We start from the raw sequence: 27438 nt of genomic DNA on the forward strand, positions 1-27438 counted from the left end.
ATGTCTGGTCTACCGAGGCACTTCAGGCTTTTGAATTTCTTAAGACTACGTTCGCCTCTGCACCTATTTTACAGCATCCTGTCCCCTCATTTCCCTATATACTTGAAGTTGATGCTTCCGATATCGGGGTAGGTGCTGTCTTATCTCAAAGAGAGTCGCCTGAAAAGCCATTGCATCTTTGTGGCTTCTTTTCTAAACAAATGTCCAAAGCAGAAAAAAATTATGATGTGGGTAATCGTGAACTCCTTGCTATCATTTAAGCACTCAAAGAATGGAGACATTTGTTAGAAGGCACTAAGGATCCCATCCTCATATTTACGGATCATAAGAACCTATCCTACCTTAGCGAAGCTAAAAGATTGTCTTCTAGGCAGGCTAGGTGGTCACTGTTCTTGTCTCATTTCAATTATATAATCACCTATAGGCCAGGTGATCGGAACACTAAAGCGGACGCTCTGTCCAGACAGTTTGAAACTATTGACAAACAGGAGATTGATGTTACTTCGTTCATTCCCCCAGACAGGATAATAGCAACTACTATATTGTCTATTTCCTCGTCCCTCTTGCAGGCCATACAAGCGAAACAAAGCATGGCGCCTAGCGAGAGGCCTAATGGTAAATTGTTCGTTGACGTTCCCGAGAGACGGGATATTCTGTCACTATATCATGATACTAAGACTGCTGGACATCCTGATATTTCCAAAACGGTGTCAGCTGTTTCTCGGTATTTTTGGTGGGATTCCTTACAAAAGGATGTCACTGACTATATTGGTGCTTGTACTACTTGTGCCTGTATGAAATCCTCTCGTAGAGTTCCTTGTGGGCTGTTGCATCCGTTACCCGTTCCCGAGAGACCTTGGTCTAACCTATCAATGGATTTTATTGTTGAATTACCTCCTTCGAATGGTAACACAGTCATCCTGATGATAGTAGATCGGTTTTCCAAAATGGCTCACTTTGTGTCTCTTCGCAAGTTGCCCACGTCCAAGGAACTGGCTCTTATCTTCGCTAGAGAAGTATTTCGGTTACATGGTATTCCCTTATCTATTGTATCCGATAGGGGTAGCCAATTTATTTCCAGATTCTGGAAAGCCTTTTGTTCGGAAATGGGTATTTCTCTCTCATTTTCTTCCGCTTACCATCCCCAGTCTAATGGAGCTGCTGAACGTGCCAACCAGTCTCTGGAGCAGTACCTCCGTTGTTTTGTGTCTCACCATCAGGACAATTTGTCTGACCTGCTTGCTTGGGCTGAATTTGCTCGGAATAACGCCACTCATGATTCTTCCGGCAAAAGCCCTTTTTACGTCGTCTATGGCCAGCATCCCGTTGTTCTTCCGGCTGCGTTTTCCTCACAGGGCATGCCAGTTCTGGATGAGCATTTGGCTGGTTTGCGTAATACTTGGGAGCAGTTTCAGCGTTCTTTGGTGGACTCTGCTGCCCGCCAGAAGGCTCAGGCTGACAAGCATCGCAGAGCGGCTCCTTCCTATGTTGTGGGGGACAGGGTTTTGCTTTCCACACGGAATATTCGCCTCCGGGTGCCTTCTATGAAATTGGCTCCCCGCTTCATTGGTCCTTATCGTATTATACATAAGGTTAATCCCGTTTCTTATGCCTTGGGTCTGCCTAAGAATCTGCGTATACCTAATGTCTTTCACACCTCGTTGTTGAAGCCTTACGTTCGCAACCGCTATACCCGGCATGCTCCTCCTCCCCCTCCTGTCTCTGTGGAGGGTCATGAGGAGTTCGAAGTGTCTGCTGTTCTTGACTCTCGTTTCCTTAGGGGTCGGCTTCAGTACTTGGTACATTGGAAGGGATATGGGCCTGAGGAGCGCAGTTGGATTTCTGCTGATTCTGTTCATGCTCCCCGCCTTGTGCGTTCTTTCCATTCGCCTTTTCCTGCCAGGTCTGGTCCTCAGGGGGGGTACTGTAGCGTTACTTACCTTACCCGGGGGCCGGCCGCGGTCCTCTCTTCAAGCCGCGCGCGGTCCTGCGGCTGCACGAGCCGCGCGCGGCTCATCCAAATCTTCTAACAGGAAGGCGGGCAGTGACCGCGAGAGGCGGGCAGTGACCGCGAGATGCGGTCACGTGTCCCGCCTGAATCTAAGAGCGCGCCGCGAGTCTCGGGCGCGCTCTTAAAGAGACAGTGGGAGCCTAAATTGCAAAAAGGCTCCCATTGGCCCCTGTCATGCCACTCACCCCATACACTTACCTTTTGGGGGTGTGGAAGTGACAGGAGCCAATCACATTAGTTTGGAAGCTACTTATACTTACCCTTTTCCCTTAGTTCCTTGCCCTATCGTGGTTTCTGTTTCAGTTCCCTTTAGCGCTTGTTGTGTTCAGTTGTGTTCCTCCGTATTTGACCTTGGCTTTGTATTCTGACTTCGTTTTCGCTTTATCCTTGTCTGTTCTGTTTGCCGGCTTGCTGTTTCCTGTGTACCAGACCCCGGCTAGTCCTCGTTTACGCTGTCTCTTTGTGCCCTTGACCTCGGATCGTTCCTGACTCTGTACTTCTCCTATATACGTCGAGTCCGGCCATTCTAAGGTCCGGTAGACGTATCTCTCCTCTGTGCTGTCTTCTGTTTTGCTGGATCCTGCGTGTAGGGGTATATTCTCGTTACATGGAGTCACAGTATATGCAGGTAATTACACCTGTTACACGGTGCATAAGAACACTGGTAAGTTCATGGGCAAATTCCCATCTGGTTATTGTGCTACCTATCATGACCCACCTATGACGGTATTGGTAAACCATGTTAAATCAATTGGAGATATTTATTGGCTATGTGGTGACATGCAACTAAGATCCCAACTAGCAGGCCTATGGTGGGGGGAATGTACCCTGGCTAAAGCTATAATGCCCATTCATATCATCTCAGATGATCACCAAGGCCCACTCGATTCCCCACATACGTATTTCCGAGTTAAAAGAGAAATCCCCCTCAGTGGGAGTTTTGACCCACATGTTTATATTGATGCCATAGGGGTGCCAAGGGGGGTACCTAATGAGTTTAAAGCCAGAGATGAGGTAGCAGCCGGGTTTGAATCCCTGGTTCCACTAATCACCGCTAACAAGAATGTCAACTGGATCAACTATATTTACTATAATCAGCAGCGGTTTGTTAATTACACCAGAGATGCCCTACAGGGCTTAGCAGAACAGCTAAAAGCTACCTCCCAAATGACATTTCAAAATAGGATGGCACTGGACATGATTCTAGCAGAAAAGGGGGGTGTATGTCAAATACTCCCCAACACCATGACATGTTGTACCTTTATCCCTGACAATACTGGACCCAATGGGAAGGTGACTATGGCAATAGAAAAGTTGGACAGCCTCTCTGACGAATTACAAAAGAATTCTGGGGTCCCCAATACATGGGATAGATGGTTTGGATGGATGAATGGGTGTGAGAAGACTTTATTCCAGGTTGGAATGGCAGTCCTCACAGTGACAATCATCTTTCTCTTCCTGACTTGCTGCGTACTACCTTGCATACAGAAAAACTTACAGAAGACAGTAGGACAAACCATTGATAATGCAACTCCCACATTTTTACATCAAGATATCGATGACACAGAATGCGACACACCACACACACCCCTTCAGTCTCACCAGTTCAAACAGACAACTGCTTTCCTATTGGGATAGCATAGGGATAGCGTCTGTCTCTACGGGCAGAAGTCTCTTGTGGGAGAAGTAGTGGGTTAGCCACTGCGGGATACCCACGGAGTGAAGCGTTCGAGGCCTGTTAAGACAGATGAGCTGCAGCCAGTTAGGGACATATTAGGGGCAGTTGTAGTTGCCTGTTTAGTAAATAGCCATTTTAAGGGGGGAGTGTTGTAGACATGAAATATTATCCTAATTTTTTTAGTCAGTAAAATGTCTAGTTACTTTATATAGTTCCTGATCAGCATTTATTATTCTTTGTGATTTACCTAAAATGGCCGCTAGGGCCAGGGAGTTTCCCTTAGTCATCGAATAACACCCTCACTAACAAGATGGCGCTGGTATCTGGGGGAGACCCGCAAGATGCCAGTCACATCACACCCAGTAGGACGAGCAATGAATCAACCACTTAACCCCTAACCAATTATTAATGTATAAATCAATGTTATCTCTGACAATGCTTATGATGTTATCTCTGACAATGCTTATGATGTAAACTTTATAAGGGGCATGCCACCCCCTCTAATAAACATTCCTCAAGTTTTTCATTAACCTGAAACTCGTGTCCGGTGTGAATTACTTCAGGGAGCGTGCACGCACTGTTTCTTTAATTTGGCCAGGGGCAGATACACAAAATAATCAATTTATTGATTGATTTCCACTTCATTTATATATACACAACACCGTGGTGATGAAATGCAACATTTTCATCCATCCATCAATTCCAAATTACTTTATCACCCATCGATACCCCAATTCCACCATACCATTTAATTCCTTTATCAAGCATGCTGACAATCATTGACCTGACAATCATTTTACCAATCCTGCAATGCTAACTATAAAATTTCAGCCATCCGTATGGGCTTGCAAATTATTGCCTCCACAGGTCTGCAGACTACTGTGTGCTACCTGTAGGTTTGGGTTGCCCAACTAGATTACACAGCTTTTCTTGAGGGGCTAGGTGGATTGTCTAAACTCCTGCCTTCCCACCACACTACACCCATGGTATAAAAAATGATATGTTTTTTTAGTTTTTATGTATTTCCAGTTGGTAACTATTTGCTTTTTTTATTTTTTATTTACCTTATTTATTTAAATATTGCATTACAAATTAGATTTTGAGAAGTCTTTGAGAAGATTTATATAATGTTTGTGATTTGTTAAATTGTAAAATAAGTTTTAAAAATACAAATCTGGGGGCAGGGCCGGACCTCGAGCCGAATGGATGTGGACTGATTGTGCTCCGTCGGCTCGAGGTCCGGCCCTGCCCCCAGAATAACAACTGCCATAGGCGATCTGAAAAAATACATAGTTGAACTGGGCACCCGCACATCTCATTTGGAAGGCAAGATGGAGGAAGTCTCCACAGCCCACAATTCAATGGCAGACAAGATTGAAGAACTTGAAAATAGGCTGAAGCGATATGATGATAAGCTCATGGACCTAGGATACCTGAGGAGGTACATCAGACGGAGTTAACTGCCTATGCGGTGGAATTCTTCCTCTCCGTATTGTCGGACATCCCCGTAGACATGCTGGTCCTTGACAGGATCCACAGAGTGGCAAAGCCCTCCCATCTGTCTCCCTCTATCCCTAGAGACGTTCTTATTCGTGTGCATTATTTTCATACAAAAGAGCAGATCTTAAGGTCTCACCGAACTGACAGAGATGTAGCAGAAAAATTCAAAGACATCCTCATCTTTGCAGATCTTTCGGCGGAAACCCTGAGAAGAAGACAGACTTACCGGACCATCACACAGACCCTCTGTCAGCACAATAATCCGTACTGCTGGGGCCTGGGGGTTCCCGGTGAGACTCCTCGTCTCCAAAGGTGGCAAGCTTCACACAGTGTCCTCCATCTGTGTCCTCCACTCACAGGGCATAGCGGAGACCAACTCGTCAGCGGAACATACCCGCAGCACCAGAATTCCTGGAGAGTCTACTCATAGAAGATCACTTAAGCGTACCAGACCTCTGAAACCATAGGGCTACTTTTTGGGTCAATAAGCCGCTAGTATCTAAGCTACACGCAGGCTGAAGATGATGAATAGCAGTTCGACACAGACAGGGTAAACAACCTAGAAGCTAACCTGTTGAGTCTCCTTCACCCTTTTAGCACATGATGGTTAGGACAAGTAGATATAACCAACCACCAGGGAATGCAGGCACAGACCAGCCAAAGACAAGCCTTGAACCACAAAGGGAGACAACCCAATGATGATAAAAGGCCCTGCAGTCAGAGGAAACACCTAGCCCCATGAAAAGACAGGGGGCAGCAGGTCCAGATGGAGATAGACACACCCCATGTGTCAAGAAATCAAGCAATGGTTGACAGTCTACCCCTACCCCCACCCTTTTGCTTACTGTACTCAACACCTATCCCTACTGTACTAAAATTGATCTAATGTGCGAATTACATACATGCAAGACTGTCAAGAAGCTTATGATATTGTACCAACAGCTAACCCCCCCTTCCCTTTTTCATTCTGTACCCCAAACACAATACAAAATTGTCAAAAAAAATCCAAATCTAAAAAGTGGTGATCAGCCCTCGGTGGGATTAACGTATGTGCTGTTGTAGCAACATCTCCAGATGGGGCAGTTGATAGCAATAAATATTACAAAAATTCAGAGAAGAGGAAGGGAAGATCAGAGAACATAATAAGAAGGATATAGTTGGCTTCAGGAAGTCAGTAGGAAGAAACAGAATATATAAGGTAGAGGCAAATTTATAAATAGTGAAAAATAACGTTGAAAAAGTAGATGTAAAAAAAATGGGATAAATCAATAAAGAGGATGTAAGAGACAGAGACGGAAGCTGAAAACAAATTGTTGATGCAAGGAATAAAATTATAATTTTGTTGCAGCTGCATTTGACTGCCTTCCTAGTCTATAAACTCATGTACTATACACAAACATGTACGTGCATTACACATTATACATTACACCAACATTTCTATCTACATGACACAGCTGTTTAACCTGGCATCCTTTGTTGGATGTGTCAAGGGGTGGTTTAACTGATTGAATAAGACAAAGCCCAGGCATATCTTATACAGCTAAACCCTTTGTTTGAGGATCAGGAAATTTGCTCTCGTTAGAGGAGAAACCGAGTTTCCAGAAGAGCAGATGAACAGTTGTACAGTGGAAAAGTTCATTAAGATTGTGTGCTCCAAACTAATTTTATTTGAATTCTTCAGCTGATGTTTCAGGTTCCTTTAACCTATATCCCAGCCTTGAAACAGATCTGCCACTATATTCTTTATTAAATACATTTCAAGACAGTACTGGAATTTCACGGAAATTCCAACAGAATCCACAATACCATAAGACAAAGTAGGGACTACTTTCCCAAAACAATATGGGAAACACTTTGTGTCTCTTATTTTGTAATAGATTTATTTTCTGCAGGGCACCTCCTACCTCATTTTTAACTGTTTGGAGACGCTTACTTGTGAGCAGCTAGGAATCTCAAAAAACAGAGCATGTTCGGAATCTGCCCTGTTTCAGCAGGTTTGAACATGTCTAGTGTCCTTTAGATTGGAGTTTAAGGAATTTCCATTGGGTTACCATTCATACAGCAGAACAGGGGCCTTTATTTGCCAGGGGGTGGGGTAACAGTGCCCGTGGGAGAGAGAAGCCATCTTGGAAGTAACCCAGTACGAGTAGATCCAGGGTCCTGCCAAATGTAAGCATATAATAACATATTTTTCTCTCCTAAAATAGACATAGTGACTGCCCGGAGGCTGATTAAGCAAAGTAATTTACTCAACTATATATAATTAATATATATATATATAAAGCCAGGGAAGCCCAAAGGTGACTAGGGGAGGGGACATCTCTGACTCAGAGCACTGCCACTAATAATTTTTATAACTCCTACTTTTATAACATCTTCTTTAAGGTGCTCAGTCACTTTACAGCTGATACCTGAGACACTTGTGCTGTGGCTAGTTGAATATGTGTGACATTTGAAAATGCAGGACTGGGGCTGTGACTCTGAGGACTGATCTGATTCTGAGTTCAATCTATTTTAATCTGTAATGATAGTTGATTCTGTTAACCATGTCAGCTATTTCTTGGCTCCATATTACCACTGCAGATTAATTATTTTGCCAGCTACAAATATAATAAGAAGTCTGTCAGTATTCTGCTGCTTTAACTCTGTGTACAGTGTGTGCTGAGAGCTAATGTTCTATTAAGTAAAACTTACCTTTTTCTGCATCCCACAACCACCAGACTCACACCAGATCTGTCTTTGCAAAATATGCAAAGACCCCTGAAAATGACAGATCCGATTTACTAGGAAGGCTCATTTTAATTTTTAAGTTTAAAAATATATATGTTTATATACTAGCTATGTATTCCTTTTTTTCAGCTAAATCCAAATGCTAATATTTTTTCAAACAAAAAGTGTTTGGTAGTGGATGGTAGTAAATGCACAGACCTTGCAGGTGTCACTTTAAAATGATCATAATTCTGCTTAATATTTTGCTGCAGAATGCCATAAACTTGCAAAAAAAAGCCTGCTGCTGGGGAATGAAAACACCAGGCGCAAACTCAACTCCAGAAAACATTAAATTTAAACTGTCCAATTATATGGAATAAAAAATATGCTGCTACACTACCAACGGGATGAGAAATTGGTTTCTCATTTTAAAACCTGCATCCACCTACACTTGATAGGATGTATGTGGCAACAAAAAGAAACTGACAATTCTGAGATTATAAATATAAATTATTTATAAATCCATATTTCCATCAATATGAGTATATTTATTACAGGCTTTCTCTGGGTTTACAATAAATATAAATTTGCTGCATGATTCTTAAATAGAAAAAAAAAAAGAAGAGAGATGACATTTGATACTGTGTCTAAAGCTATGTTAGAGTGTGTTTATGGGCATTGCATCTGTGCCTGCACAAGACATATGTACACAGGGGCAATGCCAGGGCTGAACACACAGGGGGCGCATGTGCAGCAAGCTGGGGAAGGCAGCCTGGGTGAGGAGACAGCAGTGTTTGCAGATTTCCAGAAGCAGGAAGGAGGAGAGGGAGACAGCAGGCAGTGCAGGCAGTGCAGGCAGTGCAGGCAAGGAAGGAGATGGATACATTGTATGTGGACTGTGCTGGATCTGGGGATGTGAATTGAGAAGACAAGGAGGAATAAGGGATTCAAATAAGGAATATTTCTGGAGGAAGGAATGAACCAACCGAGGAAGACATTGATTGATTGGCAGCATTGATTGTGTGCAGCAGAAGATAGAAGCTGATGCCGGCTTGCTAGCTAATGCCGGCTTTTTGGCTAGTGCCGGCTTGTTGTTGGCTAGTGCCGGCTGGTTGCCTGATGCCGGCTGTTTTTGCTGGATGGCTCTGTACTGCATGAAGTGGGGGCTGTGAGCAGCAGGAGGAGAAGTGATGAGCAGCTTTGCTGGGACTCTGCTTGGATGCTGTAGTGTTGGTAGTGCTGTAGTTGTGGCACAGCCCGGATAGCCGCTGGGCTGCCGGCAGGTGGATCCTGTCCCTACTACTGCAGCGCTACATGGAAACTTTAAATGCTGAGCCCAGGCTGCAGAGCCATCCTCAGGGGGACAAGAAGAGGGTGAACAGGGCCCCCTCCCCTGCCCGACCCTTCCTGAGGGACAGCCACCCCCGGGGACCCGCTGCCAAGCCCTCAGTGCTGCCCCCTAAGTCCCCCAGTAGCAGTGCCAGGGCTCAGTCCGCGGGGGGCCCGGGCACCCACAGCCGCCTGTCCAGACGCAGTGCCCCGGGGCCCAAAGACAAGCCCAGCCCGGTGAAGGCAGGCAGCGCTAAAGCCTCCCTGAGCACCAAGCGGGTATCCAGGCCGGCTCAGGGACCCGGGGAGCCCGGCTACAAGGGGAGCAGCTCCAGGAGGGAGCTCCATGCACCTCCCTCCCCACAGCCAGCAGCAGGGGCCAGCCGCAGGAGGGGGCCGAGGTTGGACAGCCCGGGGCAGGGGGTGTGCAGCAGCCTGGTCCGGGTCAGTCACACCGACAGCAGCTCCGACCTGTCTGACTGCCCCTCCGAGCCCCTCTCTGATGAGCATCGCCTCCTGCCAGAGCACAGCAGCGACAATGAGTCCGGCTCCAGTGAGAGGGTGGCAGCGGTGCCGGTCATAGTGCTGAATTCAGGGGCAGAGAGGCAGCACGGGGCGCCCCCCAGCGATGAGCACCGGGAGCCGTGCAGCACTGCCTGTAAGAGACCCTCTGCGCAGAGCGAGGGGCAAGAGGAGGACCTGCTCAGGGAGGTGGACGAGCTGCGATCTGAGAATGACTATCTCAAGGTAAGTGTGAGGATGATGGGGGCAGGGTGAGATGTGGAGCAACATACAGGATATTGTATCAATCACTTTCCTGGATTCTAATAAAAAATACTGTATTAATGACTATCCAGAATTCTAATAAAAATACTGTATCAATAATTTCTAGAATACTGTATCAATCACCATACAGAATTCTCTATAATTCTAATAAAAATACACGGATCATCAATCACTATCCAGAATTCTAAAGGTCTAATAAGAATACATGGATATTGTATCAATCACTAAATAGATATCTGATAAAAAAAAAATACATTGATACTGTATCAATCACTATCCAGAATTCTAACACAAAATAAATGGGTACTGTATCAATCACCATCTAGAATTCTTATAAACATACGTTGATACTGTATCAATCACTATCCAGAATTCTAACAAAAACATGGATATTGAATCATTCACTATCTAGAATTCTAACAAAAACATGGATATTGTATCAATCACCATCCAGAATTTTTATAAACATACATTGATACTGTATCAATCACTATCCAGAATACTAGCACAAAATACATCACCATTCACCATCCAGAATTTTTATAAACATACATTGATACTGTATCAATCACTATCCAGAATACTAGCACAAAATACATCACCATTCACCATCCAGAATTTTTATAAAAATACGTTGGTACTGTATCAATCACCCTAGATTCCAAGATTCTTGGATACCCATCAATCCTTGTTCGGATTCCTAATGCAAATTAGATGGACACTGTATCAATCATTGTAGATTACTGATGCAAAATAACTGGATACTGTATCAATCACTACATATTCCTAATTCAAATAAATGCAGATTTCACTAATGTGTGTGTGGGACAGGCCAGTTCTCTGACTATGTTCAGATACTGAATATGTAGGCTAGACTTGAAGTTTATCTGAGTGGTTGTGAGCCATCTCACAGATATGTAAATAAACAAAGTAACTATTAATGATTTTATTTCTGACTGTACCATGTCATTTTATATGGTTCCTCATTATCAGTGTTTGCCTTGTCTGCAAATTAAAAGACACAAAAATGCAATATAAAAGCTACTTCTATATAATTGTGCCCTGGGCCTGTTTGGTAGTGGGTAAATTCTAACAATAAATGTTAAAGTGCTCTTCGTTTGCTTAGTCTCTTGAAACGTGATATTATCTATATATTTCTTTCAGTCAAACAAATCTTTAAAAATGGCTTTAACATCCTCCTCGCCCATCCTACTTGCATAGTTAGTAGTAAAGCAATTCTGTTCCTGACGTAGTACCAAAATAAATTACACTTCTGACAGTATTTTGATCATGAAATGTGTACATGTTGCCATAGCAGCAGAAACATTGTGCAGATTATTTTTTTATAGTTGTGTAATATTTTAATTTTAAAAGCACTTTTAAATAATAAAATAATATCCATATGTGTATGTAGAACATACTAGTGTGACTAGGGCGAATGAAATGCACATATTGGGCTTGATTCATACAGCAGTGATTAGAGATTTAGCCATCAAAGTCTATGGAAAATTGCTATTCAGCAAGCAGCCTAAGCCCATACTCCAAAAGTATCCAGTCTATTATGTCCAGGTAGCTGGACTTTCCAGTATGCCACCATCCAATAAGTTTGGTACTATTTACCTAATGTATTATAAATCCGGGAAAAAATGAGCATTCTATTGTCTGGAGAACAAACTTGCGAACGTTTTTACCAAAGTTCTAGTTTCTGAATTTGTCTGATATTGAATTACACAGATGATGTACTAACAAAATGAATCTAGGACTAAGTAAAATAATTGTGCTTGTTCCATGGTCACAGTAGGCCCCCAGGATCTGCTCTGACTTCTAATTCACACTGGAAAATTCAAAAAGTGCTGAGATCCCTCAGCTTTATGTGTGAAGAGTGTGTCTTCTTTTTTTTAATTATGCAAAAAGTGCAGGTTTCAAAAGAAATGGACACTTTTATAAATTAACCTGGTTAGACCAACTTGGCTTTCAAGCAGGCAACGGGTCCTGTTACTTCCTGGTTTAGTTAGCTCAGGGGAGCTAAACTCAAGAGGCAGCAATTGCTCAGGGTACCTGCCTTGCAAAGTATTTTAATTGAGTTGGATTGGGAAATCAGTGATGTAAAAGCCACAGAAAGTCTGGGAAGGCTAGAATGGGAGTTTTTTCAAAGGCTGCAGACAATAGAACTGCAGGTTTTGCAAGCAGTTTTTAGATATATCCGGTTTTCTTCATTTGGGGTATATCTACTAAATGGTGAGTATTATTTGTTTTGCATCTGGATAGTAGAGTGTCCCTTTAAGCATTACCATACATACTAAACAGTAATGCTTTAAACTGTAGGGTTAAAACTAAAGGACCACTGCATCCAGAACACTTTATTGGTTGCCTTTAGTTGTCTTTAAAAAAATCACTTAAAGGGACACTATAGTCACTAGAAAAAAATCGGCTTATGGTATTTGTCCTGGTGAGTATAATCATTCCCTTCAGACTTTTTGCAGTAAACACCGTCTTTTCAGAGAAAATGCAGTGTTTACATTACAGTCTAGGGATACCTCCACTGGTCACTTCTCAGATGGCTACTAGAGGTACTTCCTGGGCAGTGCTGCACAGTGTGCAGCACTGCCATTCAGTGTCTCTACCTTCTGCATGTAAACACTGAACTTTGCTCATAGAGGTGTATTGATGCTGATTGGCCAGGGCTGTGTTTGACTTGTATGGGGAAATGACTGATTTAAACTGTGTTGAATACCCTCACACAGTCTTCTTGATGCTAATTACCGGACAAGTAATGATCTCAAATATATACCTCGTCAAACTGTCAAGGAGCAATCGATGAGCATCAAGAGTGTCACTTAGAAAAAATAAAAAACAAATAAATTAATGAGTGATCCCTCCTTGATTAAATTGGAAGGTAAAACCATTTAGGGAGAGTACATGATTTTTCCCACATAACTGCACCATATGTGGCAGGGCATACATTAAATAAAAAATTAAAAAAACAATGTATTGGATACGTGGTCAGGTAGGGGGTCTCCTATAATGTTTAATATATAAATGTAAAAGCCAAAAGCTGTACAATAAAATATTTTAAAATAAATTCGTAATAATCAAACTGAAACTCAAGAACCCTAACTTTTAGAGATGTGCATGGGCAAGAAATTTGGTTAGGTTCGGAAATTCGGATAAGTAAAAAAATTTGTCTGCTTCGGCAATTTGGAGCAATGGCATTCGGTTCGTTTCGGGACTTCATCAAGTTGGGACCTCGGCAATTTGGGACTTCAGCAATTCGGACATTCATAAGCATCCCTTTCTTGTTTTGCCACTTTTCAGAAATCTGAAGCACTTTTCAACCACAACCACTTACACATCTGTAGGGCTCCCTAACCCCTAACCCTAACCACCACAACCACTTACACATCTATAGGGCTCCCAGTGCCCGGACTGCCTAGCCGTAACTTTAACCCCTAACCCTAACCCCTAACCACCACAACCACTTACACATTTTTAGGGCTCCCAGTGCCCAGACCTCCACCACAACCACTTACACATCTATAGGGCTCCCAGTGCCAGGAATTAGCTTATTGGTCAAGATTCCTGTCATCATTCACATAATTTTCCCTCCATCTCTTATTTTGCCACTTTTCAGAAATCCAAAGTACTTCGGCAATTCAGCAATTCGGTTCAGTTCAGGACTTTGGAAATTCATACATTCAGGAATTCGGGAATTCGGATATTCGTAAGCATCCGAATGTCCAAACTGCATGAAATTTGTCTGATTGTACATTCGGAACGAAACAAATTGTACGTCTCCTCACTTTCTCAGTTGGGCTTTAGAAATTTTACTCTAATTTCAAATGTTCACTAGAGTTGGAAATTTGTTTAGTTCAAAACTGCAAGTTAAATTATGGGCCAATCGGGATGCAAACAGTCACATGCTGTTGATATATTTTTCACAGATCAAGTGAAAAGTGAGCATAAGAGAGAAAAAGCAGGAGTAGTAAAAATAAATATATATTTTAAAATTGTATATTTAAAGGATCACTATAGTGTCACTATAGCATCCTTAGGACCCCCTACCCTCAGGGTACCCCTCCCTTGGCGCTGGGAGGGGTTAAAACCCCTTCAGCCACTTATCTTTATCCAGCGCCGAGCTCCCTCGGAGCTGGTGACCTCTCCTCCCCCGCCGACGTCAGCTCCCGAGTGCTTTCCTATGGATGTTCTTCACGCTGGATGCGAATTTCGCATCCAGCGTTGAAGAAGCACCTCTAGCAGCTGTCAGGAAGACAGCCACTAGAGGTTGGATTAACCCTGCAATGTAAACATAGCAGTTTCTCTCAAACTGCTATGTTTACATCTGAAGGGTTAAAACCTGGGGGACCTGGCACCCAGACCACTTCATTGAGCTGAAGTGGTCTGGGTGACTATAGTGTCTCTTTAAAAAGATTTATAAAGATTTTTTACTGCTCCTCCTCTTTTACCCTCTTCTGGTTACCTTTTCTCATTTGATCTATGACCCAAATGCAAGGAAAACAATTATTTCTGTATGCTGAAGAATATCTACATAATATTTATATTATGAATTTATTTTACAGCACAGTAATTGGCAGATATTTGCAGCCTTTTGATTGTCTGAACCATATAAACTAATCCAATATATGGCTGCAATTCATCTGTCCCGAAATGTTTTTATTTTTATAAAAATGATTCAGCGAAAACAAATTTTCACAAATGCACACGTCATTGTAGTTACACAATGAGAATTTAATCTTAAATATATCAGTACAAGAACACATAATGCATATTGAATTGTGAGAATAATCAAATTTGTAAGCTAATGCAGTGGTCCCCTACCCTGTCCTCATAGACCACCAACAGTCCAGGCTTTGTCAGTATCGCCATTTGAATAAAAAAGGGAAATACATAAATCATATACTGTTGGTGGTCCATGAGGACTGGGTTCGGGACTAATGATGTGCAATAGTGCAATGGTTGCATGGCTCTTGGCAGATGAAACTACAAAAAACCATAAAAAGGGACCAAGATGAAGATGGAAATCTTGAGGAAAAGAGCGAATATCTAGCTTTCCTCTCCCACCCAGGGTCCATCATGCATGTAAAGAAAAGTCCACTTTGCTTGAAAGAACATTTATTCCTGAGTGGTGTAGCTGAGATGTAACCTTTTCTGTATTTACTTCCAAAAAACATGTATCTGACATCATGTAAAAAGTCAGGATACATTCTTGCACTTTAGGTATATATTCCAGGTCCAAGGGCTGAATTTAAAAACCATAAGGCTGTCGTTATCAGTTTTGAGAATGTTAAGTAGTGATCCATTCAACAGAAAGGGTTGTGGCACAGGAGACCTAGTTCGTATGCTCAATCTGCTTTTCATGCATGAGTGCTTGCCCTTTGTTTATGCATTTTTAAGATGAATGAACAAGGATAATGGATGCAGTAATTAATGTAATCTGACAAACATCACATAATGATGTCTGTGAAGAAGATTGCAGGGATTCTGATTATTAGTAGAAAAGGAATTATGCAGACAGTGACCGGAGATATTGTATACTTTAAAGGCACCAAGACCTCTTTGTCTCGATGCAATGGTTTGGGTGCAGTGGTCCTTTAGTTTTAAAGTTGCAGTGTAAAAAATTATCATTTAGTAAAAACAGCAATACCTACATTGCAGGGTTAAAGTAACACTATAGGGTCAGGAACACAAACATGTATTCCTTACCAAATAGTGTTAAAACTAGGGTTAGGGTAAATATAGAGAGCTGTGAGAAATGGCATCTGCACAGCATGCTTGCAACTCCGCCCCCCCAATCACTAATTTTTGGGGTGCCACAGACGGAATCCAGAATCATGAATCATAACATGATTTAGCATTGTGCATTTTGATTGGTTTATGATTTGGGTACATTTCAGCACAGAGTTCAGGAATCCGACCAATCACCTGAATCTCGGGTCTGTTATTGAATGTTATGATTATCTTGTTTAAGAGAATAGTAATTTTGGAATTGACTGGCCTAAGCAGCCATATGCTAGATGATTTTCTGTTCCCTAGAAGAAGGTCTGGATTTAGAAACTCCATGCACAAAATTCATGTCAGATATTTGGGGGTTTTTTTGTGTTTTTTTCATGTATTTTTTTCTTCTAAAAATTTTTTTGATATTCAGAATGCATTTAAAAGGTGGGCCGGAAATCCTCTCTGAAGTGTCAACTCTAGTGACCATTTGAAGTGCCAATATTTATTTTTGACTTTTTTTTGTGTGAACTTTTTTACTTGTTTTTATAAACTATGAATTTATAGACTCTTTTTATTGTCTGCAATTTAACGTAAAGGGTTCTTTCAGGTGACACGTCCGCTTTGATTTTTAACACAGACTGATATGTTTTGTACTGATTACGGTGTTTTGAATAGTGTTATCCGCCATTGCAAGAGAAAGGAAAACACCCTTTTGTTTATAGCTTCCCCAAAATGTATTTTTGTTATATCCTGCTCCATACTGAAATAGAGATTGCGAAAATAAGGTGTGATTCCTGCCCATAGGACAGGCTCCCTACTGACAGACAGTTGAAAACAACAGATCTGTGCGTCTGCATGTCATTTATTCCCAGTAATATCAATGATACTAGAGAGACAGTTTCTATTCACAAGGCCACCGTAATAGAATTAAACAAGCAGAGCTGAACATCATTATCCGCACTGTGAACAAGGCCATAAACTTACATATAGATTTGTACGTTTGTCTGTTTTTCGTTTGTATCTGCAACTGTAGACATTATTTTTCACTCTGAATATAAATTATTTAAACTTGCTTTGCTTTGACACTGCGTTTTTCCACCCCCATTCTTAATATGCAGCCTCTTGCGATCTTTGTCATTTGCATTATGTGGGAAAACACCTGTTGTAATTTACGCTAAGCTCGCCCATCCCGGGGTATTTAGAATATTCTTATTATAATAATCACTAAAAAGGCGAAGAAACTAGTTTCTGTACCAACAAATAAATTTAGGCTGTCCCAAGATAATGTTATACAGATCTTTTCTTTTTTTATAAACATAGCACTCAACATGCTAGAACACAGCATTACAAGTAGGGAGGTAATATTTATGTTTATGACCCCATCCCCATCCCCCCCCCCCCCATACACCCCCTTTTATTGGGTAACCTTTAGTTTACGGACCCATACACGGTTGCACACTGATCCACTGGCTTCCAGCTGATTAAATACAATGAATAAGTTCTTGACTTGGTTGATAAAAAGTCACTTGTGTGAGTGACATGTAGACAAGGGAGTGGAGCTAAGGTTCAAATGTTCTTTCCCACTTCTTGCAAAATTGCGCATCAAGCATTGTGCTAGAATCATAAAGCACACCATGATCAAATGGCAAGAAAGCTGTACATAAAATCCAGTTGGAATTGTGCTTTTTAAAAAACATAACCTCTACGTGGGGTTCCATGCTTTGTTGTGCAGCAGTGAAGATGTTAACTTGTAACATTGTTTTCAATGACAATTTTGTTCCAGTTGAGCAGCAAATGGAAAGTATTCCCTATTGAACTTATCTTTTCATTGTAGTGCTGCAGTTTTTATTTGGGGTGGGAGGCTTGAAATCTCCATTTGAAGAAGTAGGCTTCCAGGATAATGAGTGGTGTGTCAGAGATGAATTAACTACAGTGGGATAATTCCCTATAGTCTTAGTCCTTTCAATGGATGCATCTATTTCTCATCAAATGCAGTGGAATGGCTGGGAATAGATGGGGGAGGGGTGTATACAAGTTACTAGATCATACATTAAATTCCATGAACATGATAATTAAAGGAGCACACTAGCATTACAAATAAAGACATTTATTTTTTGTTTAGATTTTTTTGTAAAAATATTTGTAAAACTTGCCTTTCCATTGCCGGTTCAATCTCCACCGAGCTCCCACTGCCTCCTTCAGTGATGTCTGAACAAATCAGTGCTTCTCATAGAGAGAGCACATACCTGGCAATCGCCACACTCTGCCAAATGACTGCACCCCATAGAGAAGCACTGTGTAGAAGGGGAGTCTGTCAGAATGGTGATAGTTTAGAAAAGTGGTTCTTTCAATAGTAATCAGATCTTTTAGAAAACTGAACAGAAATGCCTCTCCATCTGTCATTTAGACAGTCAGGAATGTTTTTCTGCACTTCTGTTAGCCCCACAGAGATAACAGAAGGGCGGGCATGCTGGTCCGCCATTCGCCTACTTTTTCCCCTTCTCAATGAGCTATGCTAACGCTCATTGAGAATTGTAGAAAGCCACAATCACATGAAGGTGTGCAGCTCGAGCACAGAGGCTTCTCAATAAGAATTCTCTGATTGGTGTATTCCCCAGCACAGACCGAAAGGCGGTGCAGGGGAAACAGGAGAGGGCTTGCAAAGGCTGCAGACAGCAGGTCTGCAGCTTTTGCAAGCTGTTTTTTGTTTTTTTTTCGAATACCCCCCTCTCACACCCTGCCAATGAAAGCATGCAGAAAAGAAGGCATGCATGTTTGGTTTGCAGTTATACCTATTAAATTATTAAGTTAAAAAATATGTATATATTTTAAATCAGTGGAGTATTCTTTTAAGAGATTTAAGCATTGTCATGCTAGGCATAATGACACTGAATGTGAATACCTTCAGTTTCACCTGTGGAAAACAAATGACTCTGAGAAAGGCTTTTTGTCCTTCTCATGGTCCATCAAAATTCTTAGCAGGTAGTAAAACCTATTTATAGAACTCTCTGCTTACATACATCTTGGGAGGTAAATATCTTCTTATTATTTATTTGTTTGAGTTTCTATACCGTATATTATCTATATAGTGCATCAAAGACTGCTGGTCAGTTTTACCACAATGAGTACCTTTAATTCAACCTCTTATATTATCCACCTTACACTACTCTTTTTAGTTTGTGACATCAAGAAAATATATAAAATCTGAACACTGCATTCAATTAGTAATAGATCTGTTACCCCAAAGTTTACTTTATCTATGTCAAACAAATCAAAAACAGAGAATATGATAACTTTGAGAATTAGCAAACACTCAGTAGCTAGCATTTGGGTTAGTCCCCACTCAGGTCTCAAACATGTTTTTGCTCACTTTTGATCCCATCCATAAGGGTAATCCAGAACCCAAATGCCAGTTGACTCTGCACGAGGGATACAGCAACCCCGGTTGAGCGTTTTGTCCTGTCACGCTTCACTATAACTTGAAATGCAGAACTTAAAGGACCACTCTAGTGTCAGGAAAACATACTTGTTTTCCTGGCACTAGAGTGCCCTGAGGGTGCCCCCACCCTCAGGGTCCCCCTCCCGCCCAGCTCTGGAAAGGGGAAAAGGGGTAAAACTTACCTTTTCCAGCGCTGGGCGGGGAGATCTCTGCCTCCGATCCTCCTCCGTTCCGCCCCGTCGGCTGAATGCGCACGTTCGGCAAGAGCTGCGCGCGCATTCAGCCGGTCGCATAGGAATGCATTTGCAATGCTTTCCTCTGGACGCTAGCGTGCTCTCACTGTGATTTTCACAGTGAGAATCACTCAAGAGCCTCTAGCGGCTGTCAATGAGACAGCCACTAGAGGATTTGGGGGAAGGCTTAACCCATTAATAAACATAGCAGTTTCTCTGAAACTGCTATGTTTATAAAAAAAATGGGTTAACCCTAGCTGGACCTGGCACCCAGACCACTTCATTAAGCTGAAGTGGTCTGGGTGCCTAGAGTGGTCCTTTAAGTAAACAATGATAAATGTATGTTATGGGACAAAAGTGTATTACTGGGTCTTAGAGTGGCCGGACCTAATGCAAAAAAAGAGTAGTATAAGACAAACCAAGATAAGGAAGATAGAGAGCAGTGTAAATGAGAGAGCAAGCCAAAGGTCCGGGACAGTAGATAGGAGAATGGTTAAGAACAAGCCAAGGACAGATGGAAACCACGACAGGGCATGGTACACAACCAAAAAAGGGATTATGTAGCTTTAAGAAGGCTGTCATTGGTCACTTTGAACCATGTGAAGGCAACAGGTGTGCGCATGTCACCGACATGATGATACACATATGCATACTTCATCAACTAGGTCTGAGGAGAGAGAGCTTTATTAAGGCTCCAGCGTGCAGTGGCCGGCTATGGAAAGGACGCCGGAAGGAGGATATTAGAGAGGGACGTGGGCAGTCTACTGATCGCATAACATCATGCCTCATGCACTCGTGCTGGGCAGTGCCTAGACAGATCCAATCTCAGAGTTCTCATATTCTCTGTGTTTGTGGCTATGGGAAATAAAGTATATCGTAAACACAGATCTGTGTAACCTAGACATGTTGTATTAGGTATCTATCTGCACACTGAGAAATCCCTGATTATACAGGAAGGGATGTTATATGTATTACTGTATTGACTTAATGTACTCTCAGTCATCTCATTTTGCCTCCATTATCTCTTACATACTCAACATGCTTGTCACCATTTCCTGTTTTTAAGCTGACATTCAGTGTTTTTTGCATTACATATTAATGATGCCTCGTAAAACTAAAAGAATATTGTAATGACCAAGCAGAATCCGTCTTATCTTAATGGTAATGTTCCTGCCATTCACCTAATAAACCAGTTTAAAATAAAATGAGAATCTAGCCTGGGCACTTCTGTAGCCTCCTGTATAACTTGGTCTTAATTGCCTACAAGCTGTTAAGATAGGTTCTGATGTACTTTCTTCAGTATTGTGGTAAATCTGTCAATCTATTGGTCCCATGTGGTTACCTTCAGCTGACAAATATATGTGCATATCGTTTACTTTAGAAAAAAGTAATACAAAAAAAAGTTGAATTATCCATTTAAAGTTGATTTGTCACAATGCACCTGCTATTATGTATCAATTAATGTAATTTCACTCATTATCACAATTGCCTTCCAGTAAGGCCATCTCCTTAAAATCCGCTTACATTTCAAATGTTTCCTTCTACCTCTTAAAGGCAAACTTTGCAAACAGTTCTCTTGGTGGATCCACATTTAACCCCTTAAGGACCAAACTTCTGGAATAAAAGGGAATCATGACATGTCACACACGTCATGTGTCCTTAAGGGGTTAAAGCTGATGTAGACTTAGCTGTTTTTTAGGAACTGGATAAAACATTGGAAAGCTAATAACTAATTTTAAGCTTAAATTATTAAAAAATAGTAGCACATTTAATAATTGTTCAGTATGTAGAGGTAATCAGATTGCTATTTGACAAAATAATATACTCAGAGAGTTCGACAATAACATTTCAGACTCGAACAGTTAATCTTCAAGTAATTGATAGATTAAAGCTAGGAGCTAACTAAGCCTTTGAATTGAGTATAATTATGAGATTTGGGGAAATTGTATACAAACCTGTTTTAATTTATTCCTTTTTGTCTATGTCTTACTGAAAATACTATACTATTTCCAACATGACTGCCTACTGGTATAAATCTGTAATTTCTTATATATCTGACTCAGTTGAAATATATTTCCAGCATCAGTTCAAATTGTATTTGATTAAACCATGGCACGTCTTGCCTGTAAATTGTGTTTGGTTCTTGAATCTTAAACTTAAAAAAGATGAAATCAGATTACTATATAGTTACTTGAATCCTAATATTTCTTTCCTACCAATCCCACGCACACAGGCTTGGATATGTTTTTTATATGCAAAAACTACCTTCACATTCCTTCCCCGCCACTTTAATGTTTCTGTCTAATATCTGGTCATTGTCACGGCTCTTGGCTCTTCTGTTGGCATGGCTGCACATAAACTAGACAGCCACGCCGACAGAAAGGTTTCAAACTTACCTTGGTCGGGCAGGCAGCTTCCTGGTGTCCCCCCGTTCCGGTCCCCAGCGGGTGCGACGTTCTTAGGAACGCCGGCCGCTGCGGTTCATGATTTTATAATAAACTTACCTTCACCCACATTAAAGATGGTGCCAATGTGCGTGCAATGTCACATCATAGACGTGCATGCACGTTTTGGGGTCAGAGGTCGGAGACAGCCAGTTACAGCCTAAAGAGGATAAATTACCTTTTTGCCAGTGCCCTGTCATGGTTTCCACTAGCTGGTTATCTGAGAGTGTATTCCTGATCGTGTTTTTTTTCTGGTATTTGTCTTTGGCTTTTTTTTTTACTTCCCTGATTTCTGGTATCCTTGACTTCTAGCTTTCCTCATCATTGCGTTTCATTATGTGTCTCTGACCTCGGCAAGTATTTTGACTATTCTCTGGTATGTTAAGTCCGGCCATTCTAAGGTCCAGTTAGACGTTATCCTTAGTCTTTAGGTGTGATACAATTCTGCGTGCTGGATGAACTATAATCCTGAAATTACGACATGGCCATAGATCCTGCAGATTTGTGTCAGTACATAGCAGCTTGCAAGAGAAAGCTAGAGGAAAATTATCATCGTATGGATCAATTTGCACAGGCTTTCAATACGCTCCTAATATGTACGACTCATTTGCAGCCTGAAGTTCCTCCAGCAATTACACCCCCGCCTACTGTACCTACATCTACAGTGTATAAGGCACCAACTATCTCCCTATCTTCACCCCCATATTTTGAAGGTAATACTCAAGAATGTGGGGCTCCCTCAATCAGATTGAGTACGATTTTAAAGCCTCACTTGGGTCCTTCCCCACGGATGGGGCTAAAAATGGGTACTTAATGAACCAACTGAAAGGTAAAGCCTTAGCTTGGGCTAATCCATTATGGGAGAGTGATAGGACTATTGCCAATAATTACCAAGAATTCCTTGCGGAATTCAAATTAACGTTTGAACCATTGGCGAAGGGAGAACAACGCTTCCACTGCCAGAATGCGTATCAAACAAGGGAACCATTCTGTCTCAGATTATGCCATAGAATTCCGCATCTTGGCTTCTGAGGTAGACTGGACTAATAACGGATTAATCACTGCATTTGCAAAGGGATTATCCGAAGCTATCCTTGACGAAATTGCAGCCAAAGAACTACCAGGGAGGTTAAATGAATACATCACTTGTGTGATGCATATCGATAACCGACTTAGGAACACTAGAAATAGTACTAGACGTATGTCACTAGCACCTCGATTCTCCAATCTTGTTGTCCCTCGCCCTTCTGTACAGTCTGAACCTGAACCTATGCACTTAGGGTTTATGGGACTGTCAGAGGCAGAGAAACAGTTTAGGAGAAAAGAGGGCCTATGCTTATACTGTGGCAAAAAAGGAAACATAAGAAATTCTTGTCCCATACATCCGGAAAACTTACGAAACTAAGAACCATTAGGGGACCGGCCTTAGGTGTGATGTATATGTCCCCTGGTACTATCCAAAGTAGATTCCTCCTTAGTGTTACTGCTCAATATTATGAGATAAGTTTGTATTGCTCTGATGGACTGCAGTAAACTTTATCGATATACAATTTGCCAGTAAACACTTCCTACCCATCAAGGAGAGAGCATCACCCCTGGCTGTCGAGGCCATTGATGGGAGACCACTTTCTTAGCCTTTAATTACCCTCAAAACACTATCTATCACTATCCCGATAGGAGTGTTACACAAATAACTCATCACATTTCAGATAATTGCTTCCCTTTCTGGTTTCCCATGTCTTGTTAAGCATAACCCCCATGTTGATTTGGGCTAAAGGGGAAATACTGGAATGGGGTAAAGAATGTAAAGAGAGATGTATGTCACCTATTACTAAAAGAGTGGGTATCGTTAATCTACCTACTCCTACGCCTCTGTCTACCGAAATTCCTATGCCTTATAGGGAGGTTAAAGAAGTGTTTAATAAACATCACACTGATACTCTACCCCCTCACAGATCCTATGATTGCTCCATTGATCTGTTACCCGGTACTATACCCCCTAAAGGGAGAGTATATACCTTATCACCACAGGAGAGTAGAGTTGTGAAAGAATACATTAAAGAGTCTCTACAAAAAGGCCACATACGTAAATCTTCTTCTCCTGCAGGTGAAGGGTTCTTTTTTGTTACCAAGAAAGGAGGAGAAGTACGGCCATGTATTGATTATAGGGCATTGAACAAGATCACCATCAAAAATGCTTATCCCATTCCCCTTATCTCAGAATTATTTGACAGACTCAATGGCGCTAAGATGTTTACCAAACTCGACCTTAGGAGTGCTTATTATTTGGTAAGGATTAATGAGGAACAGAGTGTCCCTCAACGGGACTAATGGTATGTACAAGTGAGGGGGTAACCCTTAATGTTATCAAAAAAGAAAAGTTTATACAAGTGTCCAGAGGATACTAATCCAATAGACACAGGGAAGGTTCCATGTAAAATGTATTACTATTATTCGAAAGATATAACAATTAGATACATTTCATTTCGAGAAAAAGATATACATAACATAGACCCATTAAAAAAGAGCCATAAAGAGGGCTCTATAATAACAAATGGGGACAGACTCCAAAGTGGGCTAGATGAACTGTGGACTGAGGGTGATAGCAGTGGGAATAAGCTACCCTAACAGGGATTAATCCGCTGGTGGGTTAAATTGAATATACTTTGTCATATAGTAGTGTGATAGCCTGAGTTAATAGAAAAAAAAAACAAGGTATACAGTATATATTTATTTGACTTCAGACCTCTTGTGGCTAAGATTAATAGAAAACCACCACTATAATAGAAAATCTAAATTGAATGATTTAAATTACCTGTAATAACTACAGGCTACCACCTAAAAAAGCTTATACCTACCACCTAAAAAAAGCTTATATATATAGCTTTAGCTATATGTATCATTTATGGTTAGCCATTTATTAGTGTAGCATTTAATAGGCGCTACAGAGAAAAGTTACACAGGATAGGTTGCAAATAACACACTTTGTAACAGCTCAGGACAAAGTGTCAATTACCAGTTCACTGGCTATAATGAAAAATAACCGGCAAAAGAGACTCGTTGCTGCTTATTAGAAAAATATTAGTTGCCAAGTCACTGGCTATAATGAAAAATAGCAAGCAAAAGAAACATATTACTACTGATTGGAGATATCAATTGCCATATCACTGGCTATAATAAAAGATAGCATGAAAAATAAGCTTCTTACTGACACCCTTTAAATCTGTGTAAAAACACATTCCCTTCAAATCCGCCAGTGGACGTTCTATCAAATCCCCCAGTGGACGTTCTATCAAATCCCCCAGTGGACAAATCCCCCACAGTACGTCCACTAACTTGCTAGAGTGGGAGTCTGTAAAAATCCCCCATAGTTTCTAACTAACTAAATACCCATTGTGCAGCAAAAGAAAAAGTGCTAGATAAAATTTGCAAGTAAACTGACGCGCATTTTGGCCGAGGCAATCAAGAGAGCCACTCACCTGGTCCCCTTTATATGTGAGCAAGGAAGTCGGTCATGTGATAGCCGCGACCAATTGCGAAAATGTGTGAAAAATAATAAAAATTAGAATAAAGAAAAATAATAAAAGTTGATAAATAATCTATCCCAAAATTCCTAAAACATATTGATATTCATTTAATTAGTTAGCTGCCAATAAAAGGGGAGAATGTAAAACCCTCATGAAGGCCCTTGGGTGCCACGGTATCCAATCTAAAAATCCAAAACATTCTCTTTTTTTGAGGGCTAGTTCAACGTCGCCTCCCCTCTTGCCCATTAACTCTTCCAATGCCTGAAAATTTCATACCCTTGAGAGAATCTTCATGGTATGCCCTCATGTGTCTTGCCACAGGCGTGTCTTTTAAGAAAGTCACATAATGGATATGTTCCATGATCCTTCTTTTGAGTGGGCGTATTGTCTTTTCAGACCACACTCACATGTTAAAAGATATATAACTGGTGACGTGTTACAATTAAAAAATAGTTTAACAGGAATTTTGAGTGTGTTCATAGAATCATTTTTGATCCTTTCAGGATATATCGACATGCCACATAGTGACCACACTGATAGGTACCTACTACAGAGATCCAACTTCTCTTGACGGATGTGGTCGATAAATGACTAGGTATCAATAGATCTTTAACATTTCTCCCTCTTTCTGCTGTCAAGGAAGCTTTTGGGGAAACGTGTGTGTCTTGTGTCAGGAGTGGCCAGAAACGGTCCATCACCATCCTGGCCATTTCCCAACCTGAATCAAAATTTGCTTCGGAACCTCAAAACAGTTCTTGTCACTGAGAAGTGTATCTCTTTCACTAAGCAGAGCTCTTAGATAGGCTCTTTTAAGACACCTATTGGGGTAACCCCTTTCCTTGAATCTTTGTCTAAACTGGACAGACTTTTCCTTGAAGTCCTCCAGGGATGAACAGTTACGTCTGAGCCTCAAATACTCACCAATCAGTATCCCACTTTTTAAAGGTGTTGGATGATAACTATCCCATGTGAGCATTGTATTGCTTGAAGTGGGTTTTCAAAAAAGAGTTGTACTGATCTGCAACGTATCTGTTATATTCAATGTACAGTCCAGAAAGTTAAGGGAAGGGGTCCCTATTTCCATAGTTAGTCTCAAATTAAGGTTGTTACTGTTCTGATGTGTGACAAAGCGAGTGAAGAGCTCTACAGTCCCCATCCAGAGAACAAGCACGTTGTCAATAAATCTCTTCCATAGAAACACGTGGTCCAACTATGGGTTTAAGGCTTCTGAAAAGACCACGTGTCTCTCCCACCCGCCCAGATGTAAGTTGGCATAGGATGGGGCACAAGATGTCTCCATCGCAGTGTCCGCACCTGGTGGTAGAATGGATTGTGAAAGAGAAAAAAGTTATGTGTAAAGATGAATTGCAAAAGGGCTAGGACGAAGGTCGTATGTCTGTGGTGTTCCGAGCCACTAGTCTCAAGAAAAAATGTAGTATTTTCAATACCCACACAGTGTGGAATGGAAGAGTATAAAGCCTCCATGTCCAGGCTGCAGAGAATAGCGTTTTCAGGTATCTTGAGTTCATATAGACATTTGAGAGTATCTTTTCATATCTCTCAGGTATGATGGCAACTTCTCTACAAAAATGCGTAAAACCTTGTCAACATAGATACTGCCTATATTGGTCAACTTATTAGAGCCTGAGACTATGTGTCTTCCTGTCAGATTGGCATGTTGTTTATGGACCTTAAGAAGGCAGTATGAAGTTCACACTGTTGGTTTGTTCATGTAAATGTAGTTGTACTCATCTCTATTGATGACTTGATCGTCATTGGCCTTATCAAGGAGAATTTTATATTCTCTGAGAAATTTAACCCGGTAAGTGTATTATAAGTTTGTATATCATTCACGATTGTCATTGCAAAATGGACATAATGTGCCCTATTCATAAGTACTTTATTACCGCCCTTGTCGGCGTGTTTGATGATGACGTCCTCATTGTCCTGTAGGTACTGGAGACCCCTCCACTCACTTTAGGTGAGATTATCCTGTGGTCTTAAGGATAGCGACTTTGTAGATTCAACAAATAGATTCATACAAGTAGA

General features: G+C 41.3%; 1 protein-coding gene across 3 annotated transcripts in view; it reads left to right on the forward strand.

Annotated features, from left to right (window-relative positions):
- Positions 1 to 8703: 8703 nt before the first annotated feature.
- The window catches only part of MTCL1 (microtubule crosslinking factor 1), a 175960-nt gene continuing 157225 nt past the window's right edge, over positions 8704 to 27438 (forward strand). For all 3 annotated transcript variants that reach the window (XM_063451559.1, XM_063451560.1, XM_063451561.1), the window contains exon 1: positions 8704 to 9974. In XM_063451559.1, coding sequence (XP_063307629.1) covers positions 9213 to 9974 — 762 coding nt within the window. In that variant the 5' untranslated portion in view covers positions 8704 to 9212. The remainder of the gene's footprint in view (positions 9975 to 27438) is intronic.

The sequence above is a fragment of the Pelobates fuscus genome, chromosome 4, assembly GCF_036172605.1.
Source record: "Pelobates fuscus isolate aPelFus1 chromosome 4, aPelFus1.pri, whole genome shotgun sequence".
Classification (NCBI taxonomy): Eukaryota; Metazoa; Chordata; class Amphibia; order Anura; family Pelobatidae; genus Pelobates; species Pelobates fuscus.